At 36.9% G+C, this 14,761-nt stretch overlaps 1 protein-coding gene across 7 annotated transcripts in view; it reads left to right on the plus strand.

Annotated features, from left to right (window-relative positions):
* The window catches only part of Acaca (acetyl-CoA carboxylase alpha), a 281,891-nt gene that overhangs the window by 218,846 nt on the left and 48,284 nt on the right, over window positions 1-14,761 (plus strand). For all 7 annotated transcript variants that reach the window (XM_033762915.1, XM_033762912.1, XM_010626803.3 and 4 more), the window contains 2 exons: window positions 3,080-3,200; window positions 3,991-4,101. In XM_033762915.1, the coding sequence (XP_033618806.1) occupies window positions 3,080-3,200; window positions 3,991-4,101 (232 nt within the window). The remainder of the gene's footprint in view (window positions 1-3,079; window positions 3,201-3,990; window positions 4,102-14,761) is intronic.

Consider the following 14,761-nt stretch of genomic DNA (forward strand, 5'->3'; position numbering starts at 1 on the left):
TCCCTGGTTTCAACCCCCAGTACTGAAAAACAAAAAAGATGTCCATTTTTAAGGATTTTTAAAAGTAATTTCAAATTGTCCTTCCAAGATCTGCTTTTCTAATTAGTAGTATGTGATAGTGCTTGTTTCCTCTCTTTTAATTTTTCTCTACCCTTGGCAACATAGATTATTGTCAATTAATAAAATAGGATAAAAATGGCAATTGTTATTTTAACTTGTATTTTTTATTACCAGTGAAGCTGAATGTTTTTATAATCTCTGTGCAAGTAGTTTCTAGAATGTTAATTCCTCCAACTCTATTTATTGCATAATTCATATGTTCTTATTTTTTGTTCTATCTATCCCTGTGGTAATGGCATGCTGTTCGAACTATTCTAGTTGGGCAGATTTCTTCATGTTCTTAATTTTTCCCTAAGTCTTTTTAGCTATTTTTGCCCTTTTTGTATGGAATGATTCTTATAAAATTAGTTCCCAAAAACTTTCATAATATTTTTATTCTCATTGCATTAGTATTACACATTAATTTGTGAAGATCTGATATCTTCCTAATATAAACTCTTCCCTCCTAATATTAACTCTTCCCCCAGAAGAAGCATACTATGATTTTCTTTTTTATTTACTTCTTTGTTTTTGGTACCAGGGATTGAACTTGGGTCCTTGCACTTGCAAGGCAGGCCACCAAACCACTGAGCTAAATCCCCACCCGATGATTTTCTTTTTATTCAAGTGTCTTTTTTAAGATTTATAGTTTTCTTATAGGTTATGCCAGAGGTTCTCAAACTTTGTCGGTTCATGGGACCTGTAGCAGCTCAGTGATTTTTTTTCACACAACCCAAGGCTAAGGGATTTTTCTAATACTGTATTTCTGTCAATTATATAGAAAACTCTAATAACTGCATTTTTGTTGTTGTTTTTGGTACCAGGGATCAAACTCGAGCAAAACCATTGAACTAAACCCCTGGCCCACTGAATGTTTATGTCCTAACAACTTGATGATTTTTTAAATAAAATAATTCACATGAATTGAGAAATATTATTTTACTCTTAAATAATTATGTACTTACTAGTGGGATGTTTGTATCTATGTAACAGCCCTAACTTTAGAAGCACCGTGGATTAGCCACTCATATTTCTTGTTCTTCATTGATTTTTGTGTAGACCTTGCTTTTTTCCTACAAAGTGCAAAAAACTGGCTTTGTAAAGATAGGGCGTTGTCAAAAGGAATGTAGACTAATGTTAAACCATGCACTGCATAGAGCTAGTCATTCACATGGAGTCCAACAGATGTCAAATGTCAAAGTGTTTCTCTAAAAAATTAAAAATATCCTGTACTATCCTTAGAGGTTCACTGTGCTGTCCTGGAACATTTTGCAGCTCAGTATAGGTACAGTGGAATTTTGCTACTTTCTTTGTGTTTATTTCTAAATATTTTGTATTTTTTCTTCCTAATCTGGATAGGATTTTTCTTTTGCTATATATATTTTTAACTACTTATTACTGGCTTTTGTGAAAGCCATTTATTTTGTATATTACTTTTGCTAAAAAATAAGTCATTTTTTTCTTCTTTGGGGTTTCCTATCTGAAAGATGAACCAAAGCCCTTAATACAGTTCTGAGCACATAGTAAGCAATTAAATATCCTGGTTATTATTATTACTATCTGTATGAAAATGATATTCCCTATCACAATGGATTGTTGTAAGGATCAAACATCCTGTACATGTATTGTTAATTGTTAATTGTAATGTAAAGGCCTATTGTCATATTAAAATTTAGTTCTACTTTAAAGAATGATAGCTCCATGCATAGAAGACTCAGGTCAGAAAGCATAAAATGGAAAATTTTAATTCTTTTTCATGTAATATGCACATTACCCCTCCCCAAATGATTGTGGTTCATTAGCTCCTTAAGGAAAATTATCTTCATCTATACTATAACTCTAGACTCTAAGATCTAGATATAAAACAAAAGGAAGAATAGGAGAATTATTGACTATTAGGAGAGGCTAAAAATGAAAGCTAGAAGAATCTGAGGAGCAGAAATGCAAAGACTCAGACCAACAGCAAGAGCAAAGAGGTGGAATTAATGGAGGGCTGGACAGAAAGAAGGGAACAGAGAAATATTATAGGAGGAAGTGGTTTAAGAGCCACTATGGGATACTTATTTATTATTTCAATTTGTAAAATTGTGCCCAGTGCTAAGCCTTCTGAGTATACATGGAACCATAAATAATTATGTTCATCTCTACTTCTAACCTTGTAGTTTTCCTTTCTTTTATTAGTTGCATTCCCCATCTCCCATTTCCCATTATCAGCTATCACTCTTAATCCCCTGCTAGGAAGACAGATGAGGGACTCCCAGTAGATCCGCAAGATGCTTTCTGGACACTTTGGCTAGCATTTCACTTCTATACACATTCTACCTGCCCCTCCAGAGAACTATAGCCAAGAACCCTCATGTATACACTTGGTAACTGTGAAAGACCAAGAATGAAAGTATAATTTGACCTTTCTCTTCATCCTTATCTTGGAAAAGAGAATTGTTTACTTGAAACTAAATTGAGCATTTCCATTACCCCTGTATTTGAATTTTTTAATTCATTTTAGTCGAAATTTTGACATAATCAGTTGCTTATTATAGTGATATCTATTGACCCTGCTTTTAAGAAACTTGTTCAGAAAAGTAAGAAAGGGCATCTAAAATCTGATGGCCAGTTAGATCAAGCTTTCTCCTTGTTGCTTTAATTCCCATGTCAATCCTTAAAGGTAGGTAATATCTCCATTCTACAGATGTATTATTACCCCAGAGTCACATCACTGCCTATGTCAGAATAAGAATTTAAACCAATTTGCTTAATCCTAGATTTTGCTTTTTCTGCTATAGTATATTGCTTCCAGATAAAATAGGAACCAAACTAAAAAGAAAGACATATGAGTGAAGAATATAAAAGAAAGATTTTTAAGGCCTTTGTGTTAAATACAAGTTTTCAATTGTTTTTAGTTGCTTTTTCATGACGATTTTCCACTTAACGGATTGTTGTTTTTGTGTTTAATTTTTTGGGCTTTATGACCATCTAATAGGTACAAGATAACAGATATTATTGGGAAAGAAGAGGGTCTTGGAACAGAGAACCTACGAGGTTCAGGAATGATTGCTGGAGAATCTTCCTTGGCCTACGATGAGATTATCACCATCAGCCTGGTAAATATTTCTTGAATGTGATTCCCCCAAGAACTGGGAACCAAACTCAGAGCTTCACATATGCTGTACAAATGTTCCACTGCTGACCTATGTCACCAGCCCCCAGAATGTGAAATTTCTGAAGAGCTGGCTATGTGACTAGGTTTATTGTTGCCTCCATCACTGTTATTCAGTCCAAAATGAAAGCTTTTTATTTTTTTTGAGACAGGGTCTTCCTATGGAATTCAGGCTGGCTTTGAATACACTGTGTAGTCCAAGCAGGCCTCAAACACAGTGGTTCTCCTGCCTTGTCCTCCCAAGTGCTGGAATTGTAGGCATGTGCCACCACACCCAGTACAAAAGTATTTCTTGAAGTTGTAATTTAATCTTACATGAAAATGGGAAGACATGATAACATAAACTACCAAATTTTCCAAATAAACTTACTTGTTTTAGCCTTTAATTCATTTCTCTAAATATTTTACCAGGTTTTAAACTTGAATTTCTTTTAGCTTGAATTTCTTCTCTTTGCAGTACTTTCCTTGCTCATGCCTATAATGGGGATGCCAGTCATCTGTGAAATGGGCGAGTAGTGGGGCTATGATTCTTGAAATGTCTGCTACTAGAATTATTAGATGAATTTTGTCTCTTCTTTGACCAGAAATTTTTGTATTGTTATTACTCAAACAGACTTCATAAAAAGCAGTATTTATTTCTGTTCATGTAGATTTTCCATATTTTATTTATGCCTTAGATTTATAATTTGGGAGAGGAAGTAAATACGTGACATATGGATTTGTTCTTTTTTAAGGTGACATGCCGGGCCATTGGAATTGGGGCTTACCTTGTTCGACTGGGACAGAGAACCATCCAGGTTGAGAATTCTCACTTAATTTTAACAGGAGCTGGTGCCCTCAACAAAGTAAGTTTCTAGGGTTTGAGAAAAGTATGTTAAACTCTTCAATGATTATCGTGAATTCTTAGTTCAAGATCCTGAGTAAAGTAAATTAATCAATGTTTTCCTCAGTTTGTATCTTCCCTTCTTCCTCAATCATTCCAGTCCATTGACTTGCTTACCTTTTCATTCATTTCATTCAACAAAATCGCTATTCCAAAAAGCTCATGTACTGGTCTCTTTCTAGAAAGACGGAATTACCCAAATGCTTCTGTTCTGCCTCCACTCACTCTATTTTTCTTACTTATAAATAAGGGATGTCAGGAGATATATTTTCACAGGCAGAGCTGTCTCAGGGTCTAGTTGTACTAGTCCTATTTAACATAGATTTAAGTACTGACATAAGGTGTTGAGAATACCTAATTTTAGTGTTTTGAGAAATTCTGAATACACCTCTTAAAAGGAACATATACAGTAGTCCCTTAAACATAGGGGAAGTACTTAGTAAATATTCAGTGTGAAGATTGGTGAATGAATTCATTGAATAGGTTTGTTGGGAAAAACTATGACATAGGCATTTATCTTCCCTTCCTGAGAGAGGCTTATGCCATTTTACAGCCCCACCCCACTACCACCTCCCCACATGCTGGAGGTTGAACCCAGGGCCTCATGAATGTGAGGACACATATCATCACTCTACAACCCTAGCTTAGTTATGCCTTATTAACCTAAGTTCAAAGGGGCTTTTCTAAAGGGGGTAGTGATATCCAAGAGTGAGACCATCCAAGAAAACTAGAATATACAAAGGTTAATGCAGTTCCTGACTCTTGTAGGGATAAGAAATTTATTTTCTCTCTAGAGGCAGAAAAATATGATGGAATAGTCCAGGGCTGGCTGCCTTTGTGCAACTTATATAACCTTTTATCTCCTCAGCTTTCCTACCTGTTGAAGGGGGATAATAATTTCCATCTTGAAATAATGTAGTAATGTTCAAATGAGAAAATATGAGTAACTCAATCAATCAATAAAATTGAGTATTGTGTTTATGTGACTTGCAGGACATTTTTATCAAACCCTGATTTTTAAATGAAAGGATAGGTACTAAGTGTCCCATCTATCATTCCCACTTAGAAAAAGTTCATAATTCCATTGATCTAATTACCTTTTTAGGGATATAAATTAGAAAATTGTTTGATGTAGTCAGCTTGTTCTATGTCTTCATATGAACTCTGTGTCATACTTTAGGTTTGTTCCTCTCCAGGGGAAGGCAGTGTTAATAGTAGCAAATTTGGCTGTCTTCCTCCTTTTTGGAGACTAGCCTAGAAATAAAGATTATGAACTGCCCCAGTAAGGGCCTCAGTTCGATCCCCGGTACCACAAAAACAAAAACAAAACATGAACTGCCCCTACTGAAGATTACTGCAGTGAGAGAAACACCCAAGTGTCTCAAAAAATTTTTTTAGAGTTTCTCTTAGGATAAGATATTGGTGAACATTGAAAAGAGTTTTAGGTACCATTATCTATGAGGATATTTTGAATGTTTTTTATTATATTTTCATACATGGATAGAGAGATAATTTCTGAAAAGCATCTTGTTACATTAAGCTTTATGCATAAAGCTTATGCACATAGATACTGTGTTATCCATAAAGAGTATTATAAAAATCAAAGATTGTTGGTTTTGAGGATTTTTGTGGGGGGGCCTGAAAGTTCCATTTCATTTGTGCCATGAAGAAAATTTTATGGATATTTTTCTTAAAATTTGACTGAATTGTTCTTCCTAAATTCAGTATATTCACCTTCTTCCTAGCTTGAAGAGCCACTTGTTAAGGGAAAAGCCTAGCTGTAGAAAGAAAGACAAGTCAAGCTGTTGTAACTTACCAAACACTGCTCATTTCCAGAAGGACATGATCATTTTTAGCTGAAGGGAGTAATCGTTTATAGATGTTACCTAATCCTGCTTCCCCTGCTTCACTATCTTCCTGTCAACACCTCTTAAGTATAGTCATATTGCTGGAAGACATCTGATTTCATAGACATTCATTACGAATGTCCTATCAGCCCCTTTGCTTATCAGGTATGAAAAAGGAAACTATTCTGGAGCTACTGTGCTCAGATTGCGTCCCCTGACTCACTCCTTGTGCATATTCTGTCTTTGTCTGTGCTCATGTCTTTCTGGGCTCTATTTGCCTTTCTTTCTGTAGTTATCTCTCTGTCTCAAGACATTCTGAGTATATGTCTTTCTGTTTGAGTGCTGATCTCTCTGTCTCTTTGTTTCTGTATTTTGCTTATAGATCCCTCTCTCTGTCTGCTCATCTCTGAGTATCTGTGTATGAGAAAGTCTTTGTGTGTTTGAAATGCTGTGAAGGCTCCCTTTTAAGCCTTAGCCATTTTGTTTATAGTATTTGTGTACCTATATAAAGTGTAAATGTAGACAGGCATAAATGCAAGCTTATATATGATCTTAGACTATAAACATTTGACCCTTACCTTTTTGAGGCTTCCTCCATTATGCTATATGTTGGGGTGAAGAATAAGAAGAGGGGTACACAGAGGTTGTTGGGGGAAAAATCTTGTGTGTGCCAGTGCCGATCCCGTTGACCCCTTTGAAAATTGAAATAATGATAATGCGTGTCTCCTGACTGCATCAAAGTATCAGCACATCAAAAGCCAGAAGGCATGAAATGCAAATGATAAAGTGAAAGCAGATGGATTGTGCATGATCGCCTGATGCCCAATGAATTTTAAAAGGTGCTGGTTTGGCGGAGGGGGGTGCTGAAATAAACACGTTATCCCTGCAATTTTTTTTTTTTTGTTCTTAACGCTTACTCCTGACAATATTTTTTCACACTTGAGTGAGCACCCACTCCATCTCTCTCTCCCTTCCTCCCTCTCTCCTTCTTTCTCTTTCTCTCTGCTCTCCACCTCCCTCCTCCCCACCCCATCCCACCTCTTACACGTCTCAGGTCAAGTCGCTGCAGCTCCGGTGGAAATAATAAGATATAAACCACGAGGTTGTTATTTGCATAGAAATAGCATGGAGCCCCAGGCAGCAAGGGAGAAGGACACAGGGATCATTTGTCTAAAATTTTAATGAAAACTTTTGCTGAGGCAGAGATTTTTTAAAAACTTTCTTTCTCCCTGCTTTTCCCCAATACTTTCCATCCCCTCTAACCCCATCACTGATTTGACTTAACATGGTTTCATTTGAGAAGAAAAGATTGACATACCCCATATCATACTTACATAATACAACAACATGTAAATTGTTTATTCTTTAACAGATACAAAGCTAAAGAGACACACATTCCCAACTTAATACATTGCATGTGTCCATCAAGCTTTTATGGCTGCATTTCATCTCTCACACACACACCTGATGTTTGCTGACCTGTTTTCAATTAGTTTGTCTTTCTACTTTTCACTTCCAAAGACTCTTTCTAAAAGACACATATAAATAAAGATGTAGCTGTATGTATTTTTGCCAACAATAGTAGCATGCACATAAAACATATATGTAGTTTCCTGGTGTTTTTTTCACCTTCCATGGTTTTACTATACACCGTTTTATTTTTGGTCACCATCCTTTGCCACTGTATCCTTTGTTCCAGAATCAGAGAGTACTTCCCTCATTTATATTTTTTCCACTGGGAATATCATTGTTTGTATTTTATTTTTTTATTTCTCTTTCTCTCTGTTGGCTTTGTTGCCTGCAGATATTTGTAAAGTATTCAAAATATTACCAAGTTGAGAAATATAGTTTCTGGATTTTTGTGAATGTTGTGATGCAGATTTGACATTTGAACTAAAGGGCTCATGACTGGAGGCAGCCCAGTCATGAGTTTATTTTAAACACAAAATCAAGGAAGTCTGATTCCTTGCTATCTTCTGTGATGGGCTGATGGTATTGGGGGCCATTTTAAAGACAGGAAGACTAAAAGGGAATTTATAGAGACTAGATCAGAATCAGAACATTGGCTTTATGTCCCAAAGTTTCATTGCAGAAGGATGTAGGACACATCTCTGTACTTAGTGTCCACTAGGCCTACAGAGAAAGTAGCCTGATCATTTCCTTGTTTCCAAATGTCATGAGAAAGATGAAATAAATGAGGCATTTTAATGGGCCTGTTATTCTGCATCTCCAAGGTAGTAGGCCGTAGGTTCCTAATTCCAGGAACTATAGGCAGAAGAATCTTCAGAATACTTTGCTGAGTGATGGGGTATACCTGGTGGATGTGGCAAACTATCCTGTGTGAAGAGAGTCATACTGGCATGGCAAAGGCATTGACCTATGTGCTTGAGGCATTGGCAAGATAGGTCCTTAAAGAGCTGAGATAATTTGCAGAGTCATAAACTCCTAAGTCCAGGTGTCACTTAGACATTTGCAATAACATTCATATCTCCCTCCTTCACCATACCTCCTCTCTGTTTCTATTTAATATGTTTAACATAGCATCGGGTGACATCTAGGCTGAAGGACCTATATCCTTTGGAAATACTGAAAAAAGCTAGAGCCTGGTAGTTCTTAGCCCATTGCCCCAGACTCAATGAGAACCCACTCTCTATACACAGAAATTAGAACCTACAGTTTATGGATATCCTCTGGACAGTAACTGCCTGTGAAGGTAAGGTTTCTGCCAGTGGTGATATGTGGACGATTGATGCACTTTTGACATCATATATGACTTCCCTGTGGTAAACATTTTAAAGCTTATCTTTTTCTTTTAGCAAAAAGATTTTTTTTAAAACGCTTAATCTCATCTCCTTTAGTGATGTCTGGCCTCTGTTTCCACTGAATCTACCAGTGAATAACTTACATGCTGGATATGATTAGGGCTGTTTGTCCTATGGGGGCTTCTCTGCTAATGTTGCTTTTGAAACATGGTACAACTAGATCACATACCTCTCTGGGTCCCTCTCAGTTTCCTTGTACATGTTTATATGTAGCTGTGCAACATGAAAAATGCAGTTGTCTCATTTGACTCTAGTGGGCACAGTACTAAGATTTTCCCTAAATGGGCCTGTGTCACACCAGTAACCTGCACTGCACAGTACCCATGTTAATCTGTGACACAAACATAAGAATCATGGAGGCTAAAGAGGGGAAGGAGAGATTACTTAGTTTTCACAGTAGTGTGGGCAGCATATCACTTTTATGTAACATAATGAAGTTAAAAGCCAGCTGCTTGGATTTAATTCCTGGCTCTGCCGCCTACTAGTCGTGTGACCTTGGACAATTTACTTAACCTCTCCAGGTTATAGTTTTATTAGCTATAAAACAGGGAGGGGGTGATAATACTGTAGTACCATACTGCCAGGTCATTGTGAGGATTAGATGATTTTTTTTTACAGGAAAACATTAGCACTGTTGTAGTCTTCTCTGAGGTGCATTAGGGCCCTTTCATTGCAATTCATTATCCAAACCCTGGGAGGGAAATACGAACACACTGTTCTCTATACTCTGGTTTTCTGATGGCAAAAATTTCTTCAGGAAAATATTAGGTGGCATTCCTCACCAAAACAGTACATTCATGTACTGACTTTCCCAGTAGATGCTATCTAAAGACAGCGCACTTTGGAAAGCCATTAACGTGAGAGGCACCCTGTTCAGTCATGATAGGGTAGTATGTGTGTCAGTCATCTGTCTGTAAGAGTCCCCAAGGACTTGTTGATACAATAGCCCATAATCACTCTAAGGATCAATCCAACAATTTGCATTTTTAAGTCTCTAACTACACATTTTTACAATAGTCCCCAAACTCCAATAGCTTCAGATGGGATCACTTTCCTTCTTGAAAAGGATATTTAGCTTTCTTTCTGAGTAAGCCTTGCTTTAGTAGTATGCATGAGTTCTCAAAAAGGATGGCAGATCTCCTTAGTTTTCAAGCCGTGTCCCCATATATACAAAAATGTGGGTAAATATGTCCTCATTTGGGGAATTATTTTATTTTTTCATGTTCCACAGGTTTTTAAAGAAAACAGATCTATACCAGATCTGTTTATCTCTATTAATGAGCCTTGGTGATCTGTCAACAGCCAGTTCGTCGGTGCACTGGTTTGGAGATCTTGCAAGGTAGAATTGCCATTCACATTGCCATCACAGAAGTTTCTTTAAGAGAGTGCCATGTGTGTTTAGTGGCTTAGGGACTGAAGGCTTGAGAGAGAACCTTGAAGTTGCAGTCCAGAGCTGCTAGATAAAGTAAGAACTCTGAGGCCCTCCTTGGGGACATTGAATACAGACTCAGGAATAATCACATTATGAGTGTGATCAAACTTTTTGGTATTATAGTACCATTAGACTTTTTTTGGGGGGGTACCAGGGAATCGAACTCGGGTCCTTGTGCTTGTGAGGCAGGTGGCAGAACCACTGAGCTAAAACCCCGGTCCTGCATTAGATTTTTTAAAAATAAACTTTTGATCAATCTCCTCCTTGCCATTTACTAGGTAAGCAAGCAACTTTAGCCTTAAGTCTATGGGAAGCATAATATATTTCCCACCTTAAAATAGAAGACCAGAGGATCTCTGAATCTTGAATTCACAGTAATTTGTAATATTCTCTGATTCTGTGAAGGTATATGTGGATCTGTAATTGGTATATTAGGCTGGGGCAAAGTGAATACAGATGGAGCAAGGCAATTTTAAAAGATATTACATAGTATGGTATTATATATTAGTGAAATTATAGTGATATATAAAAGGATTACATGTTAGATTAAGAAGTTATAGAGCCTGATGATTTAAAATTTCTTCTTATCCAGATTACAGAAAAGTAAATGCTATTTGGTTTTGTTCACATCACAAGTGACCATAAAATAGTGAATGTAGGAAATGGAAGGATTATCAAAAGCCTGAACCATTGTTTAAATTTTCTTTATGAGACCATTGTCACACAGTCATTAATTATGCTTGAAAAGTTCAGCTAAAGGGGACCTCAGTATGTCTTGAGCCAATCCATCCCTTCATCATATAAAGTTTTTCCTTATATTTGGCCAAAATTTTTTTCCCTGTACAGACAGACTGATATTCAAAAATCAAGAAAAAAGCCTCCCAATTTTATGATATGACCTATGAGAAATTGAATGGAACCAAAGTCTTTTTCCATGTACTTTACCCTTCAAAGTCAGGTCTTGTCAGAAAAACAAATGAAACAAAGATGAAAATGCCATTTCAAGATAATCGAGAAAATAGATTCATAAATAGCATTTTTACCAGTTGAAAGTATGAAATAAGTAGTAATTACAAGAGAAATGGTTAAAACTTAATTCTATCTTTAAGTATGCTATGGAACCTTAGGGGTCTTGTTTTATAGTAGCAGGCAAAACTTTTGGAGCCCAGTTATCTCTAGCTTTCCAATCACCTGTTTTGTTGAGTGATGGGACCTTGATATGCCAGCAGAAACTCATTTTTGATAGAATCAGTGAAGATGATGTGACTAAGGCACTCAAAGCCCTGAGGGTATTCAAAAAGACACTTAACTGTTAGAATCTATTGCCCTCTCTCCTCCATGTGGCCATCCAGTGCATCTCTACCTTGTCTCTAGAGTATTCATTTCAGCCTTCAGGATTCTGATGTGACCTGAGTATTGGAATGAGAAAATCCCACTACCTCACACATTCTGTGGGATGCAGGATCTCTGCAAATCCTACCTCTAATAAAGCTTCACTCCTGAACTCAAGCTAAATGCCCACATAGGTCTGTGAGCATGGCTCCTTAAGCAGAGTCATTTCCTTAGCTTCTTCATTTTCTCTTGCTACCCATGTTCATAGCTCTGTCTTTGCAGATCAGTGTTCACTTGAAGCTTTGTACTCCACCAGCCTTCTCTTCTCCCTTTAACCTTTTTCCCCCAACCCCAGCCTGAAACTCAAGTAAATTAGTTTCTCACATTTGCCCCCCAGTTAAAAAAAAAAATCCTATACTCCTCCAACAGTGTCTGCTCTTGGATTTGCAGTCAGCAGCCATCTCCAATAACCATCAGGCTGTCAGCTTTGCAGCTCCCTACTACCTCCCACCTCCCCCATCACTCACCAGAGAAAAAGAAAGCCAGAGCAAGAGCTTGAAATATATCATGCAATAGTGTATCATGAATTTGTTGTGAATCACAGCAGTGAAGCAGGTTTATTTATTTCTCAGACCTTAAATCAATACAAAGTAGGTCTCTTAGTTCTGAAGCTGGGATGGAGTGTGAAAAAATGAGCCCACTGTACTCTTAAAACTTTGGGGAAAGGAGATGACAGCTATATAATTCCATTTACCAGGCACTAGGGGCTTTAATGTGAAGGTGACAGGGAGCTCTTTGTGCATTTAGAGCACCATATCTTCTAAATAAAAGATCTGTAGACTTGATAGTGGAGCATAGCTCCAAGTTTAATAATCTCCAAGCATTAGACCAAGCCAATATGTTCCCAAGTCAGAGAGGTTCCCCCTAAACACTCATAAATTAAAAGTGCAAGAACTGCACACGATGGTAGATTAGAAATGCAAGGACTCTAGTCTTTTCCAGGAGGAAGACAGACCGGGGACCTTGCTATGCACAGACTGATCTGTGAATATGATAAAGACTCAGGAAATGACACTGTTTAAGAAATCTGACTTTGGGGCTGGGGATTTAGCTCAGTGGTTCCGCTGCTACCTCGAAAGTGCAAGGACCCAAGTTCGATCCCTGGTACCCCCCAAAAAAGAAAAGAAATAAATCTGACTTCTGTCTGTTCATCATTCTAGGAAGTGTTCCTGTGCATGGGTCCAAATCTAGCTGTGTCCCTTCTCATTCAGAGTGGCTGTCCTCAAACAACCTAATCAGCTAAAGTACATAGTTAGGAGTGTTGAATTATGAAAGGAGAAGCTTTAAGAGCTTTTTAGATTGAACTATAGAATACCATTCCTGAGCTTCAGGTTTTTCTGGTTGATTCTTTTTTTTTTTTTTTCAGCTTTAATTGAGTTTATTGGTACATTTTAGGGATACAGTACAGTTATATTCATTGTTGGGATCTTGTACCCTCTACATGACAGGTCTTGGTTCTCATTTTTTCCCCTTGTCCTGCCCTCCCTTCACCTCCTCCTCTCCTCCCCATCTATAAACACTTTATTTCCATCTTTTCATTATCTCACATTTTTTTCTTTTCCCTTATTACCCTTTCCCTACCCATCCCACCTTCCCTACACCTTTAGCTCCTTTCTTCCCATTTCTCAATGTCAGTGATCTTATTAGGATCTTCTGTATTATTGCAGATTATTCACACCAGAGAAACTATTTGGTATTTACACATATGTGCCTTATTTATTTCACTTAGGAGTATATCTTCAATATGTATCCATTTTCCTATGAATGAATTATTTTCTCATTCTTTATGGCTGAGTAATATTCCATTTTATAGAAAAACCACATCTTCTTTATCCAGTTTCCAACTGATGGGCAAATGGGCTGTTTCCAAGATGGGATTTAAGCCCTTTAAATAGTATGTACATCTGAGAAATTGAGAAATCAGTGTTATTCAGGAAAAGAACCCACCCGAATTTAACCAACAGTATAAGATGTAAATACAAGTCAAGACCATTGGAACAGATAATCAGCTTTTGAAAATCTTCATTTTAATTTCTTCATTTTCTGTCTGACCTACTGATAAAATTTACCTTTTCTAGCAGATAAAGACAGGTTTACAAGAGCACTCCTAAGATAATACGACTTTAAAATAGATAGAGTTACTAGTTGAATTCTAAATGAAGTAAGATTTGTGAAAGAGAAAGAAATACCTAGTATCTACAACTGGGGAAAATTAAAATGGTAGGAAACTGGAACCCCTTGTTTTGCTTAAGAAAGCTGTTTACATACCTTTTCTCATTTATAGTAGTTTAACATCCAGAAAATGTAAGTCAAATGGTAGTTCACGTGTATTTATTACATGCTTATTACATATATAGAGAATTATTCTTATGGACATACAAAGATGATTCCTATTTTTATGGGGCTTAAGTGTAGGCTAAAAGATAGTAGTGGAATTTTCACGTATTCCAAGGAGGAAATAAAATCGCTGCCCACTCATGTCACAAAATGGCTCCAGCAATGAAGTTGGTGCTATTGCCTAAGAAGCCAGGCCCCAGCAAGCACCAGACTCTGTGCCCTGGCCCCTGTGAGCACAGCCACACAGCCACCCAACTGTGCTATTGGCCTCTTCAGAAAACCCATAGGAAGTGACTGAAAAGAAGGGATTTAAATTTGTTTTTTAAATTTAAATATAATACAGGTAGATATTAATAAACAAAATATAGGAAGCATTCATTTCTATGAAAAATAAAACAAATTTAATAACAAAATAATTAGAGAATAATAATACTTACTACACTGCATATTGTGATCTTAAAAGAATGGCCAAAATGTTACTGAGAGTACAAGTCATAGAAAGAGACTGTCTTACAAAGAACAAACAGGCCAGGGATTTAGTTCAGTGGTTCTGCCACCTGCCTTGCAAGTGTGAGGACCCAAGTTCGATTTCCAGTACCAGAAGAAGAAGGAGGAGGAGGGGGAGAAGGAGAAGGAGGAGGAGAAGAAGAAGAAGAAGGAGAAGAAGCAACAAAAGGGATTTTTTAAAAAAATATTTCCATCTTTAGGAAACATATCTGATAAAAGACTGGGATTTAGAATATATTATTTCTTAAAGGAGATACAAAGATGGTAAATAAGCATATAAAAGGT

This window comes from Fukomys damarensis, unplaced genomic scaffold (genome assembly GCF_012274545.1).
Source record: "Fukomys damarensis isolate Sample0158 unplaced genomic scaffold, DMR_v1.0_HiC HiC_scaffold_13, whole genome shotgun sequence".
Classification (NCBI taxonomy): domain Eukaryota; kingdom Metazoa; phylum Chordata; class Mammalia; order Rodentia; family Bathyergidae; genus Fukomys; species Fukomys damarensis.